The sequence below is a fragment of the Patagioenas fasciata genome, chromosome 8 (assembly GCF_037038585.1).
Source record: "Patagioenas fasciata isolate bPatFas1 chromosome 8, bPatFas1.hap1, whole genome shotgun sequence".
Taxonomy (NCBI): Eukaryota; Metazoa; Chordata; class Aves; order Columbiformes; family Columbidae; genus Patagioenas; species Patagioenas fasciata.
Window position 1 is genome coordinate 38,072,665 of NC_092527.1, and position 27,685 is coordinate 38,100,349.

The 27,685-nt window shown below is 38.3% G+C and overlaps 1 protein-coding gene across 8 annotated transcripts in view; it reads right to left on the bottom strand.

The window, feature by feature from the left end:
- Positions 1-27,685, bottom strand: part of ATE1 (arginyltransferase 1) — an 82,235-nt gene that overhangs the window by 14,904 nt on the left and 39,646 nt on the right. For 7 of the 8 annotated variants that reach the window (XM_065843288.2, XM_065843287.2, XM_071812213.1 and 4 more), the window contains one exon: positions 4,135-4,255. In XM_065843288.2, coding sequence (XP_065699360.1) covers positions 4,135-4,255 — 121 coding nt within the window. Of the gene's footprint in view, positions 1-4,134; positions 4,256-15,613; positions 15,882-27,685 lie in introns of those variants that run through there. The other variant, XM_071812212.1, reaches the window with a different exon arrangement.

Genomic DNA, 27,685 nt, shown 5'->3' on the forward strand with positions numbered 1-27,685 from the left:
AGCCCCATCAGTTCCTGGGTGGCTGCAGGCAGATCACTGAAAAGCAGAGAGAAAGACAAATTATCTTCTCCTGATTCCAATGCCTATCGTCATTTGGGCTCCGACCAGCTGGAAATAGGTCTAAAGCCCAAATTCTTCTAAGGACCTCCAACAGGGTCTGTATTGCTCTGTGGAGGTGGCAAAGCCTGGTCTGCATCAAGAACCAGGAGGAAAGTGGGCGCTGAATTATTGGGCACTGGAAAATTCCTGGTGTTGTAAGACCTTGGCTTCGCAAGCTCTTCGGGTTTCTCATCTAGTTTCTTTCTACATAGTGTACCTAAAAAAGGCCTCTCTTACTCATCTCTACAAATATCCATCTGGATTTTCAAGTTTTAATCCTACCATTACCTATTTTAACAGCTTTCTTTTGTTCTTGTCAAGTCCTCGATGTTCTGCCTATACGAACTACTGCAAAATTTGCTTCCCCATCTTTCCATGTGTGTCACTACCAGGTCCCCACACCCCGATCACATCAGCCTGGCCTCACTTATGAAGCTGTCCACAGGCTGCTTCAAACCCATCTTCATTCCTAGCACCTAGAGGCAGTAATACCAGTTCTACCTCTGACTATGGCCTCTGAGAGCCCAGACTAACATCTGGTTTTGAAGGAAACTCTTTTATGTCTCCCCGTATTCTTAATTTCTCCAACATCTCTCATGCTGCGGAAGATTTCTCCATAAACTCTAAAAGATAACTGATGTATTTCCTTAGATCCCTCTTCAAAACTCTACTTCACTGTGATTACAAAAAAATCATACAGTCAGTTTAGTCTATTATTACTATTTAGTCTTTTAATAATTTAGTCTATTACTATAACTGACCAGACAAATGAGAGGTGGTTCTCTTGTTCTTTCTACCATCGTTTTGCATCCCTCATGGTTTATGTTAGACTATACTCTCTGGAGCAAAGAGGGTCTTGTCTCCAAGAACACATGAAGCCAACACAGAGTCCATGTATGCCTTTGTTATGTGTATTTTTCAACACTGGAGAAAGCCCTTTCATTTTAATTAATATATTCCATTTGATTCCATTTTGATTTCACTCTATTATTAAATATACAGGAAGTTGAACAGATGTCTCTTAGCTCAGCCAAATTATCAACTTCAGCAAACTAATCAGTTTAGGGGTAAAAAAAAGTGCAGCATTAAAGCCCTTTTTGATCTGCACTATTCAAAGCTGCTCAGAGGACTGAGATTGAGCTGAGATTGCCATGGGCCATGCTTCAAAATTCAGATCCCGCCCAGCTTTGTCCCTCGGGTCAGAGCAGCCTGGTCACCCTGGCTGGCACACGTACACCCCACATTAAGCGACAAAGTCAAGAGGTTATGAAACTACAAAAGCTTTGAAGCCACCACTTCAAACTGGGATTGTATCTGCCCTTATCTGAAGTTGCTTCTTAAAGGTGTTGACATCCCAGTGGTGATGGGAAAAAAAGATCTGAAGTTTCCCACTAATTTAATTACCACCCCAAAAGCAGATTTTCATAAAGGTTCTCTCTCCTTCATGAAGACATTTTTCACAGGCTTCTCTCAGGAGCAACAAACTGAAATTCTCAACAGATTTTAAAAAGACCAAGACATGTCAGTGCGCTGGTGTCAGACAAAATGGGAAGTGGAAGGACAGAAGTATTGCCAGGATATCAAGTAAATTATTTCTAATTCCTTTCATGCTACATTTGTTCCACGGGGCAAAGCTGTTACTGAAAGTACCAATGAAGTAAAACCCTGAAGACCAGTTTTCAGATGAATAGTGTGACAGACAGACCATGCCCAGCAATATTTTAGCTAGCGCTCTCGTGTGGCCAAATTTTGCTCATCAGTTTCGATATGTTGTCAAAGTGACTGACAAGTATTTATCTGCAGAGCAATCTTTTAATTACCTAATTTTTTCTTCAACATAATTCCATCTGTACTTGCATCTTCGTTTCACATCCTTATAAAGTAAAGGCTAATGGTCTGTTAAATGGAGTTCAGCACAATTTCAATTTTCAGAATGCGTCAGTATCCAAAGCCTCTATTACTGCCATATCTCACTAACTGCTCATTTATTTGTAAGTAAATGACTGGCTGCTGTTTAATAATAAAAACATCGGAAGCCTAACAAACCTCTCCCATTTATAAGATGGTGCCAGGTCTTCTGAATTTTTCAAATTGAACGGACAACAAAAACGACAAATCCGTTGTAATTTAGGCAAAACCAGTGATTTGTAAAAGCAAGAATACATGACAAACATGACCTTTCATCCATGAATGTTGTCTGAGTGCTGCTATGCAATTTTTCTTTTTGAAGTAACTGATGTTTTTTAATACATGTTAGGAACTGCACAAAAGGAGCCCACTAGTAGTTTATTTAAGTATCAAATTTGAGCATTTGCTGGCACAAGACACCATCGTTGTCTCTGTATGACTGGAGTCCTCTGAGGTTAAGTAAGGCTGAATCTCATTACACTGGCCAGAAGTATTACAGAGTTGGACCTATTTCAACCATCAGGCGCCCATGATTTTCCATCCTACACAATAAAACGTTATTACGTTCCTATGATTTTTCTTTTTATGAACTGTTAGATACTTTCTTAGACTTATCTCTGTGGTATAAAGAGTTAAGAACTTTGTTTAGTTTGCCTGTCCTCTCTTCTTCGTTCTCCAACTGTTAATAAAAGTATTCGACGTCAGAAGAGAAGGGGATGGAAAACAATACACTTTAAACCCATTTGAAAATACTCAATCATGGGACAACCACATAATGCAAAACAGGCAAAAATCCTCCACAAATACCAATTAATACTTTCTGATACTTCAGAAAAGAAAAACTAAATCTGGTTATGGGAAGGAGCTCTGCAATGTAATGTGTATGAATACTCAGAAATCCTTTTCACATTGCAGAGACTTCGAAGGTCAGAGCACAGAGCACCCTCTCCTGAAGCAGCACTTGCTGCTGGTCTATAACACATTTTCATAACCTGGAACCGGTAAATTTATTAGTTTATTGGTTTTTTTTAAGGGAGGGAAAAGAAGTTCAAAAATTGCCAAACATGATGAACAAACAAGTGTTAGGTAACGTTTCAGAAATTTTCTGACATTACAGACAATATTAGAGGATGGCTATTTCCAGGGACTGTTTAATTGCCCCAGGCAGCAATGCAAGTTGCACTATTTCTCCCAGTTGTTTACTGGATCTGATTATTGCCCCGTTTCTACGTCCAAAGTCCCACTCCTGATAAATCATGACCTACTTAAATGAGATAATTACGGGCCGTATTATAGAAAGCTGATTCAAGAGGAATAAAGCCCACCATCATTCCTATTGCTCTTTTTTAAACTCACTGTAACTTCATTAAACTCACATTACTGACTATTGCAGAGAGTGAAGAATTAAGAAGGAAACTGATTTTACTGTTGAGAAATAGCTTCCTCAGAGCTAGCAACTATTTAAACCTCCAATGCCTCACAGCAGGTCCAGTGCATTTCAACGTGTAGCTATGTTTTAATTTCCTTAAACCACAGGACACAAGCCACAGTTCCAGTAGTGTCTGGAGCGAGATACTCATTGCTGATAACGATGTAAAGTTTTACATCCTGCAGTTTCCAAATGTGTGGTATGCCACAGGAATTTCACAGAATCGAGGAGACGATGCCCCTTTGCTTGTATGGGGTTAACACCTTCAATGGCACTAATTTAGCTGTAGTTTTTGCACTTAAATGAATGCACTTCTTAGTGAATAACGCGTGTTTTGAACACTACTGGCCTCCAAAATAATTTCCCTCCTTCCTCCTGTCTTTGACAAGTACTGATCCCTGAGGCACTGCACTAGATCCAGGCCTCAACTGGACTCTGCCCCATTGACCACGACTCTCTGGCTTCTTCCCTTCAGCCAGTCCGCAGTCCACCTCACCACCCGATCATCCAGACCGCACTCCCTCAGTTCAGCTGTTATAAGATAAAACTCCTTATTTGCTAATCCTTGCTGGAGGAATTGTTAATTTTAAACTCTTTATCCTGTATAGACTTGCATAATACTTCAGTAGCAGATGATGCCAATGCATTATGAAAACAAGACAGCAAATTCACAGACCTATCATTACTGGTAACCTTACCTGCCGTTGCGTCCTGGTTGAACCGACAGTATTTCGACTGCTCGAGCAGGGGCAGACATTGCTCAATGGGCGTCCAGATGTACGTCTCTGGACACAACAAGTCTGAGGGCCTGTACTGACCCTGGAAAGGAGAAAAGGAATACAATAAAAATAAAATAAGTCATACCAGTTGCACAAGAACACTCTGGCTACAACTTTCCAGATTTTCCCATGAACAAGGAATAGTTTTCAATCTAATCTACAGCACATGCATCAGGAACAGCTTCACTGAAATCACAGACTTACTCCTTTAGTATTTTCAGCACCATCTCCAGGATACAAACTTAACCTTGGCACTTGAAGAAAATGTAAAATTAACATAACACATTTCTACAGTATCCAAGATGAACTACAATAGTTTTGGCGTTGCTTACTGACACTTTGTATTTAAGTTGTCCTCTGGAGCTCTGCTGAGCTGGTGCCGACACTAAAGAACTCAGCACCTCCAAAAGCAGCTTGTCTCAAGTGTTGGTCAGTCAAGCAAATAATGGAGACTAAAAAAAAAAATCTAACAGAAAAAACCCCACTTAACAGCAAGCAGGATGCTGTTTTTATTGCATTAGTGATAGAGCATTTTGTCGTTGCCGCTTAAATGGTAACATTTTCTTTTTAATTTACGGATTTTTTCCTGGAATAGCTTACAGGTAATGATTAGTGAAATTCCACCATCCTTTGTTGATTTATTTCAAAGATATTCTTTGCAGACATTCCTAGAGACTAAACAGTTGTAATTATTTTCCCTTTAGCTGCACAGAAAATCACCACCTCAGTAATAATAACCTTCTCTAACCAGATCTTCGTTTGATTTAAAATAGGATTATTCATCGGCCTGTAACTTAAGTCAAAAATCTATCTCTGAGACATCATTCATTTAACCCAAACGCTCTCAACATCCAGAGCCGTGTGGTGGAAATATCCAATTAATATTTAAACTGAAAATTCATTTCACGTATCAGCTTGAAAAACAGGAATACAGTAGACAGAATGAAAATGTGTAAGGATCTCAATTATACAGGTCTTGAATCAACAGTTAAAAGACTGGGCACTATATTAAGTTACACTGCAGTGACGCAATTAAGAGTTCTTCATATCAAATACTTTAAATAGGCAATGAAGATGATTGTCTTGATAAGAAGTTGATGTTTTTCCAACTTCTACTACAAAAAAAGGCAAAGCAGCCTTGAATGAGGCTGACCAGCATTTGGGAAGGGACACAGATCTAATAACGGCGACTACAGTCTGGTGATAAAGACATATTTTAAAAAGTTGCATCCACAAGCTTTGCTATTCTTCTTTTAGACACACCTTATGCAGCAACACCCAAGTTTGGAGAATCAGAAGAACCATTTTTCCAATGTTTGCAGAGATTCTCCATTCCTTTTATTCTCTTACTGTTCCACTCAACAATATTTACAGTAGAATTAAGTTTTTTTATTATGTATTTCCCACCAACTGCAAACTGTTGAGTAAGAAATACATAAATTACTTCTGATAAAAACAAAGTCATAGGTGTCCACATAAAAAAAAGCTTCATGCTGAACCTTCTCAAGTACCTGCTGTATCTTTCTGAAATGGGTCTCATTTGAAAAGCAGTCACAGTTGACTTGTAACTACAGTTCTTGTTTTATTTTTAATTAAACGCAATTTTCTATATTAAGTTAAAACAATATTCCTCCAACTCCATGCAGAAGCTTAAACCTCAAGGCCTTAGAAAAGCCTCTAAAGCCAGAGAATGAAAATGACATTATTAAACCGCTTTGAAATGTTATGCTATCTAAACAGAAACAGTTGAAAGGTATGTCTCTCTTGGTCATCATTACTCCAATAAAACAATTTAAGGACTATGGGAAAAATAAGCCTTTTCAGTCAGATTAAAAAGAAATGCTCATGGCTTTAAGCAACGATTGCTCAGCCACTTACTGTTTTCCTAGAAATTACAGTCCCTACACCTTGAAATATATCACACTTATGAATCCCATGCATGAAAATCATACCACCACACAGCCCTATTCTAAAGTTCCCAATTACTCCTACAATGTCACATTCTCTCATAAAACAGGATGTTTAAAATTAACTGCATTTCAGCATTACTAGTTTGGTTATAACAAAAAGATTCTTCAGTACTGAGCAAAACCTAACGGGGAAAATGTGACTATCCAATCCATCACTGTAGATTCAGTATTTATTTCAGGCATCAAAATACCCTACTTTGGAAGGAAAAAGGAAGAAATAGGTCTAAGGTAGTTCCTTCAGATGTTTTCTTCCCCCCAGAATTAGAGTCCTGTTAATTAACTTCTCTGGAGATGTGTGAGGCTGAGGTGATGACACACAGCAAAGAGGCAGCACCGACCAGTGACACAAAATGTAATTAGAGGTAAAAATCAAACAAGCTATTGATGCTCCTCAATATCCCCCCCTTTCTAAAAGTATTTCCAAACATACTAGAAGTATGATATGAAGGCACTTTATTTACTCTACTAGTTAAACCCACATCCCATGACTCATTTGTGGAGGAAGAGGGAACACAAAGACATTCAGAGGTGAGCTTCCCAATGAACAGTGTTGCCACTGTCGCTATATTGACGGAATTAAAAAGCAAATCCACAGAATTTGTTAAATCAAATGCAATAATTTCTGTGGGTTTTTTCCTCTTCTTTTTTGTCCCCTAAGAACTCACTCTCCATTTACTTACTTTCTTAAAAATGTTAAACTCAACATGAACACAATGAATCCACCTCGCTTTCCCCCACCCAGCCTTTTATTGCAACTGTGAAAAATTTGAACCTGAGAACCCAGCCACATTCTGCCTCATCCAGAAGCACCTATAATTCAAGAAAACATTCACATTTCATTATTCCCTCTAAAAGTATTACATCATCTAAAAAAATTGCCTCTAAGCGTGCTATTTATATTCCTTCTTATTCTCAGTATTGCTGATTTGCAGTATACACCCAACATAAATCCAAACTTGAAAGGGGATCTCCTGCAAAGAACTGCTGCAGAGCTATTTATCACAGTAGAACTTCTTCATCAGGTTTGCAAAACTGTTTTTGAAAATAATTTCTCTTTGGCTTCAGCTTAAATTAGCATACACTTTGGAAGTAATTCAGCCTATTGTGAAAACCCACAACTGAAAATATTTTGCTGTCTTTTATCTCATGATACAAAAGTTCCCGCACAGTAGCGCTGTTTATCCTGCCCAGAGCATCCTAGGAATACTTAACTACAAGATTTTCAACAATAAATATCATCTTACAGATCATCCTAAGCACTTGTATTATGTTCCAGCTTCTTAAACCCGATACCACCTGCTGATGAAATTCACTCTGTCAATAGAAAACAAGTGCCCATATTTCTTCTGTCTGCACATCTACATTTTGTTAAGAAATATCCAGCAAGGCACAAGATGTGCTATTTTGAAATGTTTTTTGAAATGAAAAATACATTTGCCTAAAATGACATTATTTTTGATGCTGTTTAAAATTTTCACAGACATCCAGAAACATCCTTCTTGACACACAGCCTTGACACATTTTGAGCTGTTATAACACGAGAATGGTCACTGCAGGTCATGCCAGATGTCCATGGTACAGCCAAATATCCCGTCTCTCATGGCCATCAATAGAAAATACTCAGTGAAAACTTAAAGAAGGTATAAAAGCACACAGCGTTACTCTGCCAGAACTCTCTTGCCCTCCAACAGATCCTTCCACAAGCAGATAACTTCAACAATAATGCATTTTGCCAGTGAATAATCCTAAACAACTGCTTTAATTTACTTCAACCTGCAAAATGTTGTTCTGCTTGATGACCATTCCCACCTCTATTACAGAAAGGCTGTGAACAGTGGTTGCCTTATCACCATGATTTTACAGATAATGTGGTATCTCCATCAGCCTGAAGGGACCTAAATTCTTTACTCGTTCCTCTCACGTAGGCCATTCCGTACCTTTAACCATCCCATTCAATCTGTCCTCTTTCCAATTTTGTTTTCTCTCCTTTGAAACAGGGGGGAAACATCCAAACTTGTTTAAGGAGCAGAAGAACACAAGGTATAATAAAGAAAAGCAAAAGAAAAATTGCATCTTTATAAGTATCCGAGTAATCGATCAAATGGTTTGATTAAAATGCAATACTAAAAATTAGTACAGCTAAGGAACTCCTGAGCAGATGGTTTCTTCTACCAGGTCAACTCACTGCAATATAAACGTGACTCTAATAAAAAAATACCTCCATGACATTTTATTTTCACTAATGTTTGGGGTGCGTACAATATAAAAGAAAGAGCCTTTAAGGTGGTTTTCCTTACACTATTAGACATGCTGCATTTTAATTGGAAACTTTTGGAAATACATTTTACAGTGCGGTCTCCAAGCCTAAATTAATACTTCACACCATGATATTTTTTGTTTTACAGTTTCCAAATCAGAACCGACCAGAACTTCTCTGAACTTTTGTTCCACAGGAAGGGCAAAGGTTTTAATGAGACTTTAGTCTAGAGATTACTTCTTAAATATTTTGCAAAATCTGAGGGATCTGGTAAGCACTTCAGATGAAAAACACCAGGAGAGTTTGTTTTTCTAGTCTAAGTAAAATTTAAAACTTAGAACTACCAAGAAAGAGAATAATCTCAAAAATGAAGAAGGTCAAGCACCAGTAGCACTGGAAAAACAAAACAGGAAGGTTAAACATACATTTAATTCTTTTATCAGGTACAGTTTACATCTGTATTCTATTTTTTTTCACAATAAACCCATTGATCTTTTATTAAAAGTGAATTAAGACTGCCTTCATCTCCATTTCCAGCCAGCTGCTTTAAAAAGAAGCTCTCAGACTACACAAAGAAAATAACCCCAAATTATCCACATCAATCCATCAGAGCCAGGCAGCGCCGCCCGAGAAAGAGCGCGACAGACCCCGGCTTTATTGAATTCAGTCTTTTCCTTGAAAGACAACCCCGCTGGAATCCCATCGGCAAAGCACTACAGCAGACCCCTGCCCCCCGATTTCAGTAGATAAACAAAAATAGAGTTTATTGATCCCCAGAAGAGCCCTCGGCAAGTCACCCTCACCACAGGGTTTGCACAGACGGGGGGTGGCCCGTGCTAGGCCGCAAAAAACCCAAGATGAATACAAATGGAACCAACCAAGCAGCTTTATTTATCAATGAGAGACCGTTAGAGACTTCAAGTTATCACCAAAAGTATTCAGCATACAAGAAGGTATATACCAAAAAGGAGTTTCATCAGCCAATGTGTAGTTTGTGGGTAACTCAATGAAGAAATAAAAACTACTTGGAGTTAGCAGTAGGGTTCACAGCTGCAAGTGCAAACCGACTGCCTGATACTCCACTGCCAGTATCAAACAAACTGTTTTTATTCCAACTGCAAACTTGGCATTAATTATGCAATTTTTAGGGCACACAAGTTGCAACCTGGAGAGCCGAGCCACCTTTCTGTTATCGAAGAATAACACATTGTAATCCTTAAAAGACGTTACGGATAATAAACAAAATTCACTTTCTAGCTCATAAAACTCAAACTGTTTTTGAGAAGTATATAAAGTGCAAGGGAAATATCCCTTCTTCAAAACGCTGTGCTGATTCTCATTCTTTTAGTTACATTATCAGAGGCACAAAACCTGTGCAAAGGGAATTTCACAGGCCAGCCAGGGAGCTGTAATGTGCTTCCCAACACATCTCAAACACCAAAATGTAGAGCAAATGCTCACCTTCTCCTATATTGTTTGATTTCCTATAAGTAAAATGCAAATATTTCAAGTTGTATTTCAAAACAGAAGCGTACCAACACTTACTTACTTCAATTAATTTGTTACGACATTAGTTTTTCATTTTTTTAAATGTGCCCCAACCTTCAAAGTGACCGACAAAGCAATGGCATAATTTGCCAGCTTTCACTTCTTTTCTGTTTATTTCCCAATTCAATATAAAGTATTAACAGAAATAATTAATGATAAAACATTTCCAAGGAGAACACAGTCATGAAACTTGTCTCCTATGTGTCTTACAACTAGTAGGAAACAAATAGTTTCCAAGAAATTCTGACTACATATACATACTTAGCTGTTCTTCACTCAATATAGAAAAATGTTTGTGTTTCAGAAGGTTTTCATAGTGTATCTCAGGTAAATATCTCAGGTAAGTGTAAAACAGGCTAAAATAATGAGTAAAAGACAAAAAAGAAGACAGCCAAGATTCATGCTCAATATCCTACAACTACCATGTCATTATTTGGCCATTAACTGTCTGCATTCCCTTAACCCACCACAAAAATTGAATTAAGTTAAATTTCTCCTAAATTTCATTCAGATTTTAAGTAAATCTCAGCACCTGATGTAGTTATGGTGGTCTGGACAGAAGCACTTACAATGAAATATTATTTTCCCCTCTTAAAATAGTTTCAGGAAGTATTTGTGTTTTCCCAGCACAAGATATACCTAGGAATCTCCTGAATTGTTTCAATTCTGCTATCTTCATAACCCAGTGTACAGTCCACATAGTTGCTTTCGCCTTGTCCTCTTCCAAAAATATAATCTGAAATATTTAACACTTTCCAGCTTGCTTTTGATACTGAAAAATGCCAAAAGGTGTCTGAAAAGGCTCATGGGCTGCTAGAGAAAAAATTGCTTTCCAATTGAGGAAAAAAATGGAAGAATTGGGACAATTTGATATTTTATCTCCTTTTCCATTTAGTCTCTAACTCTGTCCACCTCTTCCTCTTTCTATATGCCAATATTACCCTTCCCTCTGCTCAGCGAGTACAACAAGCTAAGGGAGGCCTGGGGATGCTTATGTGACTGCGGCACATCAATACACAAATGTGCCATCAGCAACATCCAAGCAGCCAACAAAGCGCTGGTTTAGATAATTCTGATTTCCAGTTTGAACGTTAACAGCAATTATTATGGCTGGCACTTATCATCTCTGTCTTACCAGCTTGGGACGCCAATGTCCAGAACTAAAGATAACGCACAACTCTGGGCATACGCCACCAACCACGTTCAAGTGTTGCTCTCTCCTCCGAGACTTCTTGCCAAGAGTTTGTTCTTTTTCCTTTATAAAGATCAGCAAATTAGAGTTTTCCATTGCTTGTTCTAAGCCACTAAAGGCACGCTATCCTAAGTCCCCGTATTAAAGCCACTATATCTGAAATAAAGCAGTGACATGGCTTGCACAAAAGAGAAACATCTCTGTGTTCAGAAATTACATAATGAAAACTATATTTTTAACATCTCCTTGATGACTAGATAGACAAACACATATTTAATGAAAAGATAATTTAAAGATAATTTATGCAAGGGGGGTAGTTGCTAGTTTTTTATGTTCATATTCTTCGCATTTTGAGATTTACTCAAGGTAATGGGTGTTGAGAGTACAGTAACATTTCTGAACTTGGACATAGCCACAAAACATCTGTGCCTATTCCCACCACATACCTGTTCTCACACCTTTGTTTTTCTGGCTTAGAAAAAGAGACGGAGAGATACATACAAACAAGTCTTACGTTTACCATTCTTAGATTTCAGTAAGCTTAATCTAAATAGCAAATTCTACTCTGTTGAGTTTGCATGAGCATTTTACAAGCCATTACGTGAAAACAACCCCAACTTCATGCCCCTTGTGGTAGCAGAGAGCTGGGGAAAACCATTCAAAATTCAACCTTATGGATTCCTCTTCAGCTTCGCTTCTGACTCCCAAAATTTCCTCTGTTTCTTCAACACAACGTATTTATCCAGAATTTCTAGTTTGTACAGTAGAAGTATTGGGACATGCTGCTTTATGATTTTTTAGGTAAGTTTCAGTTGGGAAAATAAGTAATTATAATTATATACGTGCCATGTGATAATGATAACCCACAGCACAAAATGCATGGATACAGCATTTCATACTGGACAGACAAAGTACAAAACATCACGAAATGGTCCCATCAAGACCAATAAGGAGCATATTGTACCCTGGTTCCAAGACTTTCGATGACAGAAACAGCAAGTTTATGGATTCTGAACTGCCCTAAGTTGGCTGTTTATCTAAAGCTGAAATAATAATATCCTAATGACAGACAAGTATGAATAGAACTCCTCAAACTGAGAAACAAAGAGAAATATTACAAGTATGTAGCTACTCAGAAAAGCTTATGTAACATTAGGGTCACTGTTTAAGCATGTTTTCTAAGTACTTTTACAACATCTAACTATTGATGTATCTATTTTGCGTTTTTGTACTTCCCGAGGTTCCTTTTTTTAATTATTATTATCATTATTATTATTATTATTACTTTTTTGCTTATATCTGTTAATCTGTGCTGTACACAATGACATTTAATTAAAATAAACTATAGAAACTAAGGTTAGCTTTCAGTGTTGCTACGAAAACTTGTGTTTGGCACACAAAAATAAGAGATGCTGATATGGGGTGGTACTTATAAGAAAACCACACTCTACATTCCTGCCTGGAATTCCAGAGATAGTCACCCAGAATGTTAAAACATTGTGTAGCTTCAAATATTGCTGGTTTATCTCTCTCATTGACTAATATTTACTATCGGTGACACTAAACTGACATCAACACCAGACCGAAATTCTAAAGAATGTTTCAAATTCAGAGTGTATTTGTAGATATTTAGACACTGAGATTCCCTATGAAATTACAAGAGCCATACGTTCAAAAAATTTATAGGAAAAAAAGATTTTGTGATTTTAAATAAAATATATAAAACCATTTGACATTTACTGCCAATTGCCATTAAACATCCAGTTGAGAACAAGCTAATTAAAGATGGTGCTATATGGACATACTTCTGCAGCTGGTGTCCATCTTGCCCATGGAGAAGCTACTCAAGAACCCAAAAAGAAGTAGCACAGTTAGGGAAAACTTGAGTGGAAAACAGAGAGAAAGAAGAGTTAAGCTCATACATTTGATGAATATTAGCTTCTCTGTATTTTAGCCAACTTCTTCATCAAGTATATTACAGGCAAAAATGTAATACACGTTGTCTTTTTACTTCAAAAAACAAAGGTTTCAGGGAATAAAAAATTTACGATAAGCGAAATGGAACTTGTTTATTTTAAATCTGCCGCAGAAATTCTTATGGAGACCTCAGCGTTAAACTTGGAAAGAAAGATTAAAAAAAACTATGACACAAAGATAAAACCCAAGTAGGGGCCTCAAGAGGAATGCTGCATTAGAGACACACCAACTATGTTGACTTAGGTCTTGCTCAAAAGGAGTTTATTTTGGCAGCTGTGAGAAGTGGAAAGAAAAAAAAGAAGTAGTGAGTGTTTCAATCATGTGGATCCCATATCTTTCTCTTGAAGAGTTGCCATAAACTGACAGTATCTTTTGAGATCATTACATTAAACGTGTGAAAAGAAGTATTTTTTATATTTAACAAGAAGTGCAGTAATTGCAGGCAAAAAAAATACACAACCTAATATATTATACTCACGCTTTACACTTACATATACAAAATTGTCACATTGATATCAAATAGCTTTAAACATTCATTAATACCTCACTAGCTGGAGTCATAGCTAACAGAACAGATTACAGACACACTCCACAGGAAAGCCAAATTAATGCGCAGTCAGAGGCTTCTACTACCTAGTTATCAAAGTAAAAACACTACAGACCATATTTATTTAATGCAAAAAAAAATGATCCAAACACCAAATTAAATTAATACAATTTAAATGAAAGCAAGCATGCTTTAAAGGATTTTTCTATACAGCTGCACAGGGAACCAGAACTTTAACATTCACCAGGACTAAACCACCAACAGAAACGGGTGTGAGGGCAAAGTGCACAATTTTTTTAATTATTATTTTTTTTAAAAGCACCAACTGTGATTATGATGTACCAGAAAGCAAATCAACACAAATTAACTTTTTAAAGCTTCCTAATGGAAGGAAACAGGCACTAAACCTGCAACCCTTCCTCATATGGCTCCCACTCAAATCTGATTTTTCTCGTTTTTTAAAGCAATTAATAATTCTAAAGGATGACACAGGTAAATTCTATAGCAAGATCAGTATTTATATTTCAGTTATCTATGATGTCTCTGATTTACTCTTTTTATACATGTGTAACACAAGCATCACTCTTGCAGCTCAACCCAACCAGAGTTTCTTGACTTCTGGATAAAACTCTTCACTCCAGTGCATCGACAGGGCACACAGAAACCTCTATTTCTAACTTGCCATGAATTTTTCTGTATTTTTAACCCTCTTGGTCATTTTTTGCTTATATGTCTATCTTCAAACCAAACTCCCCGTTACAGCCTCGAACAGGGTTTCCAAAAATTCATCCAGAAACACGCGAAACTTGATAAAAATCTACCCAGACAAGACTCCGAGGGCAAGAAAATAAGACCTACCCAGGAAAGTCTGGGCTGCCGGTAGCCTTATACTGAATAAATAATTTCACACTTCATGCTCAGCTATTGACTCAGTCTGTGGAATATTTGAAGACATAATAAACACCAGACTAATTGACAGCTTTTCAAATGGGGAAACACGGATATTCACGAGCTGGAATATACTCCTAGTTAAGAATTTAGATGCGAGACGTTGGCTTTAGGTTAAGATATGCTACGTGGGATTTTCAAAAGCATTTATGGTATTTTTGCAACTAAATCATGTCAAAAAACAACGTCACTTTAAAAATTTCCACTCTTTTTTTATTTCTGGTTGTTTTCATACATCTAAGAACAAGCAATAATATTCTGCATTGATAATTCAGAACAGTATATAGGATTCTGAACTTCAAAGCTTTCTATCAATATATGGTAGACTTGACGTACTTTTTCAAGTCTAACAATAAAAAAAACTGAATAAAAGCCAAATAATTTACCTTTAGTGGTTCAACACTGAAATATAGGCAACCCAATACTGAAGAAACAACTTCAATAACAGTTGTACATACAAACAAATAGGTGTTAATAGTAATATTAGCATAGTAGAAAAGAGTAAAGTTGTAGGATAAAGTGGAGAAAACAGCACAGGAAAACTCATTAGTGAAAACTTCATTTCTTCAGGATCTTAACTAAGTAATATTGTGAAATTCAAGCTTATACATCCATACACTCAAAACGATGTTATTCAAATTAAAAGTCCGAAGGAGAAAATAAACACTGAGATTGATCTTTGCCTTAAGCGTTACAATTTATATGATCAGGATGGAGTAACACGTGTCTGCCAAAACATCTAAACCTGCTTGTGTCTCCTCCATCTGCGGATTAAAAAATGAATAAATAAAAGGCTTGCTTTACCACAGTATTGCAAGCATATGTTAGAACTTAAACCAACTGCTCTCCATACAAAGTATCAACAATTATCTGTACGAAAACTCTGGACCGAAAGAACGCGCTTTAAATGAACTTCCTTGTCCCTAAAAATGTTTGTTTTCATAGGGAATTTTCATTCATGAAATAAGCAGTCTAATTTTAGGCCTGTTTTGTTTGTGGGGTGTTTGCTAAACAAGCCGGCTTTGTTTGCTGGGAGAGGAGAAGTTGTAACCAAAGTCCCTCTGTGCTGGGTCTGGGCGGGAGATGTTGCGGCTGCACCTCGGGCCGGTTCATCCTGTAGAACCAAAGCCATCGCTGATCTCAGCACCTCGAAACCAGACAGAATTCTGCACTGCAAAAATGGGTACGTTCTGCCACCAGGGAACAGGTGCTTTGTAATCTCCAAAACTAAAAAAATATAAGAATAACACATAGAAAATGTGGCTAGATAAAGAGACCTATTGAATTTTTGTCAAGCTATTTTGCCGGGAAGGACAACTACCTGAGGACATAGTATAGTAAAAATAATTCTATCCTTTCAATGTGTTATTTCAACTTGTTTTCAAACTCCTTACATTAATGAATTCTGTCTCCTTAATCATAAACAAAATATTGAACTTCTAGAACTGCATTTTTCTTACACAAAAGTGAACAAAATGAAATTGTAGCAGCAACTTCTGTGCTGGTAATTCCGCATGCAGATTTGGCATCTATTAGCCATGTAAATGCACACGTGCGTGCTTGTGGCTCTGTAAAACTGCCCAACGCCATTCTCGTAGTTGGTTAGAACAGATTCACCATTATGATTTCATCCAAATTATTACCATTACAAGGTACACAAATGTCTACTTGCATGTTTTGGAAAACATATCGTTTAACATCATGTATCCCCCAAAGTCCTTGAGCCGAAACATCAACACTTCAGTCTTCCCTTAATGCCAGATGTTTGGAAACTGTTTTCTTTATAATCACCTTCACAAAACAAGTTTGAAGGCGAGTGGGCTGGAATCAGTAACTATACCATATGCTACATTTAATCCTGATCATACCCAAACCTGGTAATTCAAGAGTATATTAAACACATACCCAAATATAGGATTAGGGAGGGTATTAAAATTAGAATTTTGCTTAAAGAAAAAAACCAAAACACCAAGCACTTTGTTGGCATTCTAACAGTTTATAATCCTTGCTTTTCAGAGTTAAAATAGTTTTAAAATTGCCCAGGCAATCACCTTGCTGTATTTTAAAATCAATGATGCTCCATACTGTATTTGAGTGCATGCCTACCTTGAAACACAAAAGCAGTTTCGGGCACTTCTATGCATTTTTAACACATTTTTAAAACAGAGAGCAAAGTATAATAAATACTTGAACATTTAGCATCATAGGCCAATAAATACTGACACGACAGTTTAATCCAGAGCTACACATCTAAAGGGCAGCTCAGCCCTGGTGGCATCTAAAGCTGCAGGGACTGGGATTGGCAGAAGGGCAGCACATCCAGCCCCACCACCAGCCCCTGCAGAAGGTCTCCAGGAGCCCCTTGAGGGACATTTTCTGCTGGTGTTGCACTGTCCAAGCAAGCCAAGGCAGCCTGGAGCCAAGGATTTGGCTGTAAACCCAGAACAAGTTCATAAACCTCGGGGAAGGAACAATATTGGCAGTTTTAAGAGACTCTCGGGAGAAGGTTCACACTCGTTCTTGTTTCTTGTTGCTCTAAAGACGTGCAACCACCACCGAGCCTAGAGGATTAAAGAAAGCCCATCTTAACACAGAATTGAGCTTACAGTGCACTAGAGATTTTGAGAGACTCTTGTGGCAGTTTGCAACTTTACCAACTTAACAGGTATCGGCGTGAAGAATTTTATCATCTGTTTACTTGGATCATCACACTAACTTCTTCCCACATCACAAGGAGGTAAATGTACTAGAATTTGATGTCATCATAAGGTGGGGCTGTTAGAACAAGCATAGAATAGAATCACAGAATCATTTTGGTTGGAAGAGACCCTCAGGATTATCGAGTCCAACCATAACCCAACTCTAGCACTAACCTATGTCCCTAAGAACCTCATATAAACACCTTTTAAACCCTTCCAGGGATGGTGACTCCACCACTGCCCTGGGCAGCCTGTTCCAATGCCTGACAGCCCTTTTCCAGGAAGAATTTGTTCCTAATATCCAATCTAAACCTCCCCTAGCACAACTTAAGGCCATTTCTTCTTGTCCTATCACTTGCTACTTGGGAGCAGAGACCAACCCCCTCCATGCTCCAAGCTCCTTCCAGGCAGTTCAGAGATCAGAAGGTCTCCCCTCAGCTCCTGTTCTCCAGCTGAACCCCCCAGGTCCCTCAGCAGCTCCTCACGAGACTTGTGCACTTGAAGATTGACAATTCAGTCACCAATGTGGTCGAGAAAACATTTAATGTACAGAGTTCCTTTCCCATCCCCCACTGACACAGAATAATTTTGTGCTTATAGATTTGTTAAACCATCATCAGCCAACAAAGCAAACCAGACAACAGTTATGAGAAAGAAACCGGTTTGTCTTCTAAAATAAAGTTGCAGTCAGGGCTTACAAATTGAGATCTATTGGAAGCACACAACCATTTATGAGAAATACATAAAACACCTCCTTGAAATAATTGAGGCTGCACAGGCGCTGTCCTTTGGATCCTTTCTCAATGCCACACCTAGTTTGGTGGGAATTATGGTGGAGCATCCCAAAGCTTCTCCCTGTGGAGACCTTCCCACCTGATCTCCCTGCCCAGCACCCTCAGATCACTCAAACTGGGACCAGCTCCCAGCTGGCACTACAGCTTTTCACTCAGCATCCTTCACTGTCCCTGTAAAATAGAAATGGAGGAGGCAAAGAGTAGCAACCACCCCCACTCAAATATACTGTAATATCTCTCTCTGCTTTCCTCTCTTTTCACCTTGAATGGAAGATAATTAAAAACAATTAATAGCAAGCCACACAATGCCAACCGGTAAAGACTAAAGAAGAAAAAATGCAAAAAAAAAAAAATTAATTCATAAAATAAATTCTGGATCAATTTTACTGACCATATTAGCACTAAGTAACCCTTCGGAACACTAGCTTCAATATCTTAAATAAATAAATAAAATCAGTGGAACAAAAAGCTCAGCTTGTCATCTGTCCATTCAAAAAACAACAGCGCATTTGTGTTGGGGCAAACAGAGAATTTGGTTCCTGTGTACTTTTGCTCCACAAACCCATTCTTCTTCAATTAGTTGACAATGGAGTCATTTTCATATCTTTTTTTTTTGTCATTCTAGTTCAGTGTTATTTTTGAAAACATTTTTATTCCGAACAAGGAAGGGGAAGGAAGCAAACAGTGCAATATTCTATTAAAAAGATGATCTTGTCCCCTGAAACCTTTCTGGTAGGAACCCCAAAATTATCCTACACATCTAACATAGTGAATAACTACTCTTACCAGTTTCAGTCATTCACACAGAATCACAGACTCACAGAATGTCAGGGATTGGAAGGGACCTGGAAAGCTCATCCAGTGCAATCCCCCATGGAGCAGGAACACCCAGCTGAGGTTCCACAGGAAGGTGTCCAGGCGGGTTTGAATGTCTGCAGAGAAGGAGACTCCACAACCTCCCTGGGCAGCCTGGGCCAGGCTCTGCCACCCTCACTGAGAAGAAGTTTTTTCTCAAATTTAAGTGGAACCTCTTGTGTTTCAGTTTGAACCTAACACCCCTTGTCCTACCATTGGTTGTCACCGAGAAGAGCCTGGCTCCATCCTCCTGACACTCACCCTTTATATATCTGTAAACATTAATGAGGTCACCCCTCAGTCTCCTCTTCTCCAGCTCCAGAGCCCCAGCTCCCTCATCCTTTCCTCACACGGGAGATGCTCCACTCCCTTCAGCATCTTTGTTGCCCTGCGCTGGACTCTCTCCAGCAGTTCCCTGTCCTTCTGGAACTGAGGGGCCCAGAACAGTTCAGTTATTCAGTTGAAAACTACCAAATAAAACAAAGTTTCCAGCAGTGGTTAACTCATGAGATAAGCAGAAACCTCAGGGCAGTGTCTGGAAATAACAAGGGCGTTTTGCGGTGGGTTTTTTGTTTCACGCTCAAAAGACAACAGTTCACCAAGCTCCCAGGCCTCGCTAGGCCTCCCCAATAAAGTAACCTTTGAAAGTCTTTGGAAATTGATTTTATTAGATTATGGAAAAGCTTTAAGAGGAGCTGTAACAAAAATACTCCACTTCTCCACTGACCCTTCTGCCTGGGGTCTGTGCAACCCCCCAAAGCTCTGGTGCCCTCATGTTGGTCCTTGTGCAAACGCAGCTCCATCCCACAGCCCACCAGGCTTCCCAAACTTCAACTACTGCCTCCAACACCCATTAAATAACATAGATTCAGTTTTAAATCACTTGCATCTCAGTATGTTGGTGGTGACCACAGGCTGAAATGAAGACAGCTCCTCTCCTACTACTGATATGCTGGTGGTGTGAAAACACCATTAATTACCGTCATCTGCAATACAGTGCTAACGAATCTTTGCTCTGGGTTTTGTTCCTTCTCCATTTCATACTTTCTTCAAGCTGTCACTTCCAGTTTTTACTATAATACAATAAATAATAATTTACTACAATAAGGAAGATAAAACTCATCCAGATCTCCATAGGCACTGTAAGGAACAAACACAAAACCCTCTATGTTTTGTCACCTCATTTAATTCAATATTCTCTCCTGAAAGAAAAAATGCAACTTTTAACAGAGACTTAGCTAAACCAGAATTAACATCAGACAGATTCAAGAGCATATACACGTGTGCCTTCCGTCACAAACCTTGGCAAATAAAAATAACTCAGCCCAAGTCCCAATTTAGCACATCCTGAAAACTTTGTAATTGCACAATTCCCTTTTTTTCCTCCTTTCCATCCTTTTTCTTTGCCTCCAGAGCCCACTACCTTCTTTGCTACAGTGAAGGAAATAACTCATGTTATACAAACCAAAGGTAGAAGCTGACCTCAGCATCTGAGGGCCCTATAGAGAAAACCTAATTTCAGACATCGTTCTCTAGGACGGACATGCATCAGTTGATGAAAATCCACTACAGTGCATAAAGAATAACAAGAAGTTTACAAAACATCAGCAGGAGAAAACATAAGAAGGAACTGAAGGGTTTTTTTTGTGGGTGGTTGGCTGGGGGTTTTCTTCAGCAAAAATAAGAGAAGCCCAAGAAGAGACATGACGGCAGTCATCAGGTTTAGAAAGAAGGGTGTTGCAAACAAAAGAGGTTTTAGGGGGTTATAAAGTGCATGGTAGGTAGGACAAATTGTATTATTTTTTAGGAAAAGTTGGGGTCAGACATGACAAAAAACATTCAATGGGAAGTCTAATAAAAACAAGAATATATAGGGATATAACCACCAATGCAGAGAGTTGTGTGTAAGTTTATTGAATGAGCCTTTTGGCACACACGTGCCCAATAGATTTTAAAACTTTGCACACATGTAGTTGACCCTTCCTTGGAGTAAGGGGATAGACGACATAATTCCCCATGGCCCGTCTATTTTCCTCTGATTGCACTATTCCAAATCATTCTCCTCTATAAGGGTCTGGAACTCTCATTCACAGACACTGACGCTGAAATTTTTGCAAACTAGACTGTCAGGAGCATTGTGTTTAATATCAGAATTGAGGATAAATAATAGAACCTCATTAATATACTTTTACTTGGAGACTCAGTACAAGTCACCAGCTAAACAAACTCAGACAAAAAACAATCATTCAAAATAATGAATTGTCATCTAGATTAAATGTACTGTGATACCTCTGTAAAATAAATGAAGTCTTAGTAAAAGCAGACCTCATTAAAGTATCTACCATTAAATCTCTCCTGGAAAATTGGAGAAAAAACATCTCTTATGCACATTAACGGACTTGTCAGCCAGCTCCTACTGTAAAGCCCACAAGGTGAACAGGGCAGAGCCAGGAAAAGTAGGAGTTCCTGGCTCTCAGACCAGATAAATTCCACCTGACAACACTGCCTGATTACAGCTAATACAATCAGCAAAATATAAAGAATAAGAATACAGTAAGACCAATAGGATTTGAAGCTGAGAGATCCAACCCTCCAAGTGTTGCCGGATTCAATAAAAGTGGTGCACAGATAAAACCAACCAGTGTTTCAGTGGCTTACGCTTCAGTGACAGATTTAAAGGGCTGATTTTTCTCCAGGACACAAGAATATTTGATATTTGGCCCAACACTCAAAAACTGGCATCGCTATGAACAACGTTACCCAGAGACGATGTTGGTAGAAGTAGAGAGCATTATTGCCATAAATATGTTTAAACCTTTTGCATCATGGCATTGCAACTCTGCGTGTTCAAATTGACTCACTTTTGGGAATAACCACAGAGACACGGGTAGACAGACAAAATTCAGAAGTAAAAAATGTTCACTGGTGTTTGAGGACCATCAAGAAATGATTCAATCAACAAAAAATGAAGCGAAGCTGACAAAGCAGCACTATATCAATTCATTTGCTTGTTAGAAACCTTAAAAATACACTCATTTCCACGCATTCTTACATTTACTATGAAGGGCTAATGGATTTATAGAGCTATAAATGGAAAATACTGAAATCTGAGTTTTGACCTCATTCCTCAGATGATGGAGAAAAATTAAAGACACATGAATATATTATTCCCTCTCCAAATAAAACCCCAACCAACCAAACCCCACACCTCTTTTGTCTACATATTTCACAGTTTACGGTTCTGACTTTAATTGCTTAACGTTTGCTATGGAGTCCCCAAATAAGCCTTCAACTAACATTTAGTACAAGTTGGCAGTAAGCAGTGAATATATGACTATACAGAGTCATGAATTAGACATGATAAATTTCTACCAGCTATTATCATTCAGAAGATGGTTTACCTCAGGTTTATTAACATGATCCTGAATAAATCTTTTTCGCAGTTATTTTTGACAGAGACGTTCGAGTTACCTCCAATAACTCCAAAAATATCCACCAGTGTAGAACTGGGCTGCAATTTAACAAATTGTGCCCCTCATTCTTATGCTTTTATGAAAATTAGGTCAGATTTTAGATTTTACTTAAGCCTGACACAAATTGACAAAATCACATTGATCAAATAAACACTGTAGGGAAGTTATCCCAAGGTAATAAAATTGCTGTAAGAAGTAAAAGGTGTAGAATTTATCCCTATTGATGTGCATATGTGAGTAGTTAATATCATCTCTATCACATTTCTGCGTTTATTCTTCAGAATATCTGAATTGTGAATCCTGAATATATGTACTTATCTACATAAACGTATCCTGTGGTGTGTGGAAGAATCTTTACCGGTAGATATTAAAATCATTAGTAGCATCAAAAGTATCATCATCAAAATCAGTAAATCATCAATATTCAGGTCTGATACTTAAATCACCTCATATTTGGAATGACTTAAAAGACACTGTATATGACTTTGAACATTTCTCTGAAATAACGTATTTGGGAACTGGTTCTTTAAGGGTTTTTTGTTTGGTTGGTTTTGGGAGGAGGGACACAAAAATAATGTAACCTGATCCAAGCTTCATACAGCAGATAACAAATGGATAGTTTTAAGAGGACCTACTCCTATTGAATAACATTGCTGTCTTCAGTATAGAGAAATAAAGCACCAAATAAAAAGCTTACTCAATTTGAGAACATTAGTAGTAAGAAGTTACACATATACAGCTGAAACTGTAGAGGGGCCAAGTCTCACAACTCACAAACAACTTCAATCCGAAAACAACATTCAGATACAATTCCTTTGAAGCTTGCACAATATACACCCCAGCATTTCTCCTTTTGGACACGTGTTTATTGACTCAAAGGGGCAATAGAGTAATGAGAAAGACTTGTTCACTTCAGAGATCAGCTGAGACCTTTACAACAGACATTTCTTTCTGCCCTGATAAAAGTCTAAAATAATACAATTTGGCATAAATATATGTATTATTTTCACTTCAATTCTGTTACACTTGAATCACTGTAAACTTCAAGTAAACAACTGCAAAGAAATCCACATGTCCAAAATGAGAAAACTAAGGCCACAGGGTCATGTTCATGTTGTTCTAACTGACAATAAAATAAGTCCAGATTACAAATATTTTAAAAGAAAAGTTAAGGAGAAAGACATGCTTGGATCTGTGTTTGTTTCGAGCAGAAAACAATGGGATTCCAACCGGTTTTAACCCTGCAAATGCTGAGTGAAATTCAGCACAGCTCAATGCTTGCACCAAAGAAAACCCATAATTTACCAATTACATACAGTATAAAACAGAGCAGCTTAGGAAAAATCAAAGAATTACAGTCACTATCTTCACCTGCTATGAAAACAACATGGAAACTGATATTTCTGCTTTTAATAATTACATTTTCATTGGAAACCCACTGTCAGCATTCAGTAACAACTGCTGCTATCCACAGCAGAGCATCTCCTTATTCCTGCTTTTTGATGCTCATAATAACGTAGTTTTCGCAACTTGACTGGAAATATCAAAGAAAAACAAACAAAACCTTAGAAAGTGGCCTCAAATACTCTGTAAGATGCTGTTCAAAGTAAATAAGAAACACTTTTTAATATTTATCACTAGCAGCACATCAAGAGCTAAAGAGCTAATGATTTTTCACCTATGGTATTTTTTACTCTGCCCCATATTTTCATAGTTGTTTATTCCAATGTGTTTAGTTCCATTTACTCAGTGTGGGTAATAAGTAGTTAGTAAGAGGTTTCCAGGTGAGAAGAGGTTGAAGGAGAAGGCTTTTATGGAAGAAAGGGACGAAGGAGGAAGAGGAGGAGGAAGAGGAGGACGAAGAGGAGGAGGAAAAAGTGGGCAGCAGCAAATTATGAGGGACACTGCAATCCTTAATATTGCAAACGACTTATCAGAGCTGAAAAACAGAGCCAGCCTTCTAGGCAAAACACATTTAATAGAATATAGGTAAAAAGATCAGGATTTTCTGCGCTAGTTACAACTTGAAGGACTATTAAAGTAACTTGATTTTCAGAAGCATTCAACATATGTACACTGTGTCAGTCTTCCAAAATACATATAGCTGTCCTGGCCAGCAAGAATCTTCTTGGGTTTAAATGCCAAAACTCCGATAGAATTCAGAATAATCTTCCTCCCCCAGTCACCAACCCAAAGAATGAGAAGGACACATGGGGTAAGTTCACAGCTCTGAAGAAATAAATGTTCTCTAGAATTACCTGAAGGGCAGTTCTAGTCAGGTGGGGATTGGGCTCTTCTCCCAGGCAGTCAGCAATAGGACAAGGGGGCATGGGCTTCAACTCTGCCAGGGGAAATTGAGGCTGGAGATGAGAAAGCAATTCTGTGCAGAGAGAGTGGTCAGCATTGGAATGGCTGCCCAGGGAGGTGCTGGACTCACCGGCCCTGGAGGTTTTTAAACTGAGATTGGACACGGCACTTAGTGCCGTGATCTGGTCAATGGACTGGAGTTGGACCAAGGGTTGGACTGGATGATCTCTGAGGGCTTTTCCAACCCAGTCCATTCTGTGTGATTCTGTGTGTGATAATAGATGCTGATGCAGAGTGTCCTGGTCAGTGGGGAAACCCGGTGAAGAAATGGGACGAAAGGAGGAGGGTGGCAGTTAAAAGTCATGTTAATAACACATATAGATAAACAGGGATTTCCCACCATTTCTGGAACTTACAATTCTCAGGGCTTTATTACTATTATGTTTTTGCCTTTGTTTACTATTTTGCTGTTTAACAGTCTTGCCAAAAACACCCATAACCACTGTGTTGCCAAAGCGTTTATCACTTTGACCAGACAATGGTTTTTCAACCCAGATACTTCAGTTCTTTATTAACTAACGGCATTGCAAACAACTTGGCACTCTATAACAAGCAGTGACTTTTCAGAATATTTAGCTGACTCTTTTTTTTTGTGTAAACACGTCATAAATAAAGTTTTGTACTCATTTGTATGCATATTTTTTCCTATAAACTGACAAAATTAATCCTGGGAAAGCCTCTAGTACAGGTGCTAACAGACTTGAGTGGAGCAATTCCAAACTACTCTCAGCTTCTCATCTTTTCCCGTTATCAAGATAAATAGTAATACCAGTTAGAAAAGCAACTTCAATACATGGTGAATGAAGAGATCACTCACAGAGGTATAAAAATCTCTGCTGTTTTTGTGCAGAATTAGTGACATATTTTCAAAGCTGTCAGCTGCACAGTGGCAGAACCCTTGCACCCCAAAATCATTGACAGTCATGTCACATTAAGTCTCTTTCCCTCACACATTTCAGCTTGCAAAGCAAATCCAAGCTTATTGAGAAGGTTAACTAAATTCCACGGTTAGAAAGGGTGAAATAGGCAGGACAAGCCAGGATGGGCCAGACCTTTGTGCATCCCGTGCGAGCCCAGGCTACCACTGCATCATTTCACTGCTGCTGCAGGAGCGATGCTGAAATTCCTGAAAGCAGCCAAAGAAATTGGCTCTCAAGTGCCATAAAATTCCAGGGGCACCGCTTAGGACCACAGTCGGTCTGAGGTATTTAGTTTAAGGATGATTAATCACAGATGAATCAGCCTTTTGTTTCTTTTCTGACATTTCAGAGCCCTTTCTAGTATTCCATCTATCTGAAGTCTGGCCATGCCTTGATACCGAAGGAGACTGTTTGAAATAATTCCATTTACTTTGGCCTACATACAAGTCTGGATAAAGATTTCAGTCAAAACACCTCTTCACATCATAGAATGGTCTTAAAATGGTACACGGCAAGAGGGCATTAAACCTGTTACGCACTTCAAAGCAACGCTTGTGGTTATTTACCAGCTTAGTGGAGCAGCTTCAGGGGATCATTGATCAAAACAAGGAAGGGTAAGTGCTCCAGTTGCAGTTTTGCATGCAAATATTGACATTGAAAAAGCCTGAGAAAACCCAGAAGGAAGGAAACTGGTAGAAAACATAACCAGCAACCTCATCCCAATACAAGAACTTAGAGGAGAACTTGATTTAGGGTGGGCAGAGATCTAAATGGCAAAGGCAGGGCTGTAAGGACACTTACTGTTTACACCAAAAGCACAAACCTAAAATCCATCCAGGTGGACAGGACTCAAAATCAGTATCAAGCAACTGCAATGGAAAGAACAGAAAGGATCCCGAATGCAGTAGTGACTGGAAAATGTGAATTTAGCAACACAGAGCCATGGAGTGAAATGCTTGACTTGGAAAGATGTGGGAGAAAACAGACAGAACATCAGCACAGGGGAAAAAAAATCCTCTCAAGCACCCCTCTGATATGGCCGTTTGCTAAAGGCAGTTCTTTGATTCCTGTAATTCTATAAAAACATTTCTAAACAAATTATCTTCAAACAAAAGGCATTAGTGCACACAGATACAGCACTTAAACACATGAGAGGCGAGCCTGAGACCAATATCATCCTCAAGTAAAATACTTTCTTATACTTCAAATCTTATCACAGACTCCAAAATGCATTAGGAAAAAGACTCTGCATCTTAGGACTCCTGGAAATTTTTCCAGGAGACTGTTTTGCTATATAAGAACTACCACATCGAACAGAGCCTGAAAAGTTTTACCACAGCGTCATGAATTCGTTCAGAGAACCATTTTAATATTGGATCACCATAACCTACCCGGAAAAAATGGAACAAGGCCATTGCTTAAGGTTTTTCATCACATTTTTCCATATTAACATAGTTAATACCACTGAAGAAATCCTTTTGTCTCAGTTTAATGTAGGTTTTATTTTACCAGTTCATGAATATTAACCCATACATGAGGACAAATCTAAGAGAACCTGGGAACTAAAAAATAATAATATTGCAGTATATTCCCTTCTCCCATCTTAAGCAGTTTCAACGTTTTAAAACGGTAGTTTCACATTTTAAAATCACATTGCAATCAAATGCAAACTGTTTGGGAACAAAAGGAAAGGGAACAGAGAGTCTACAGAAAGCTTAATTTTTAAAAGTTTCTGTAATTACGTTTGATCCATGGGATGGATGATACTTGTTAATCATCGAATTTACCACCTGATAATTCTTCAATTCTGAGCATCTTGGGGATGCTCCTCCAGGACACCCACGCCTCTGATCTTCAACTGGACTACATGCTATTTACATCCCAAATCGTACCATTCGTGGAAACACCAAGGCTTTAAAAACC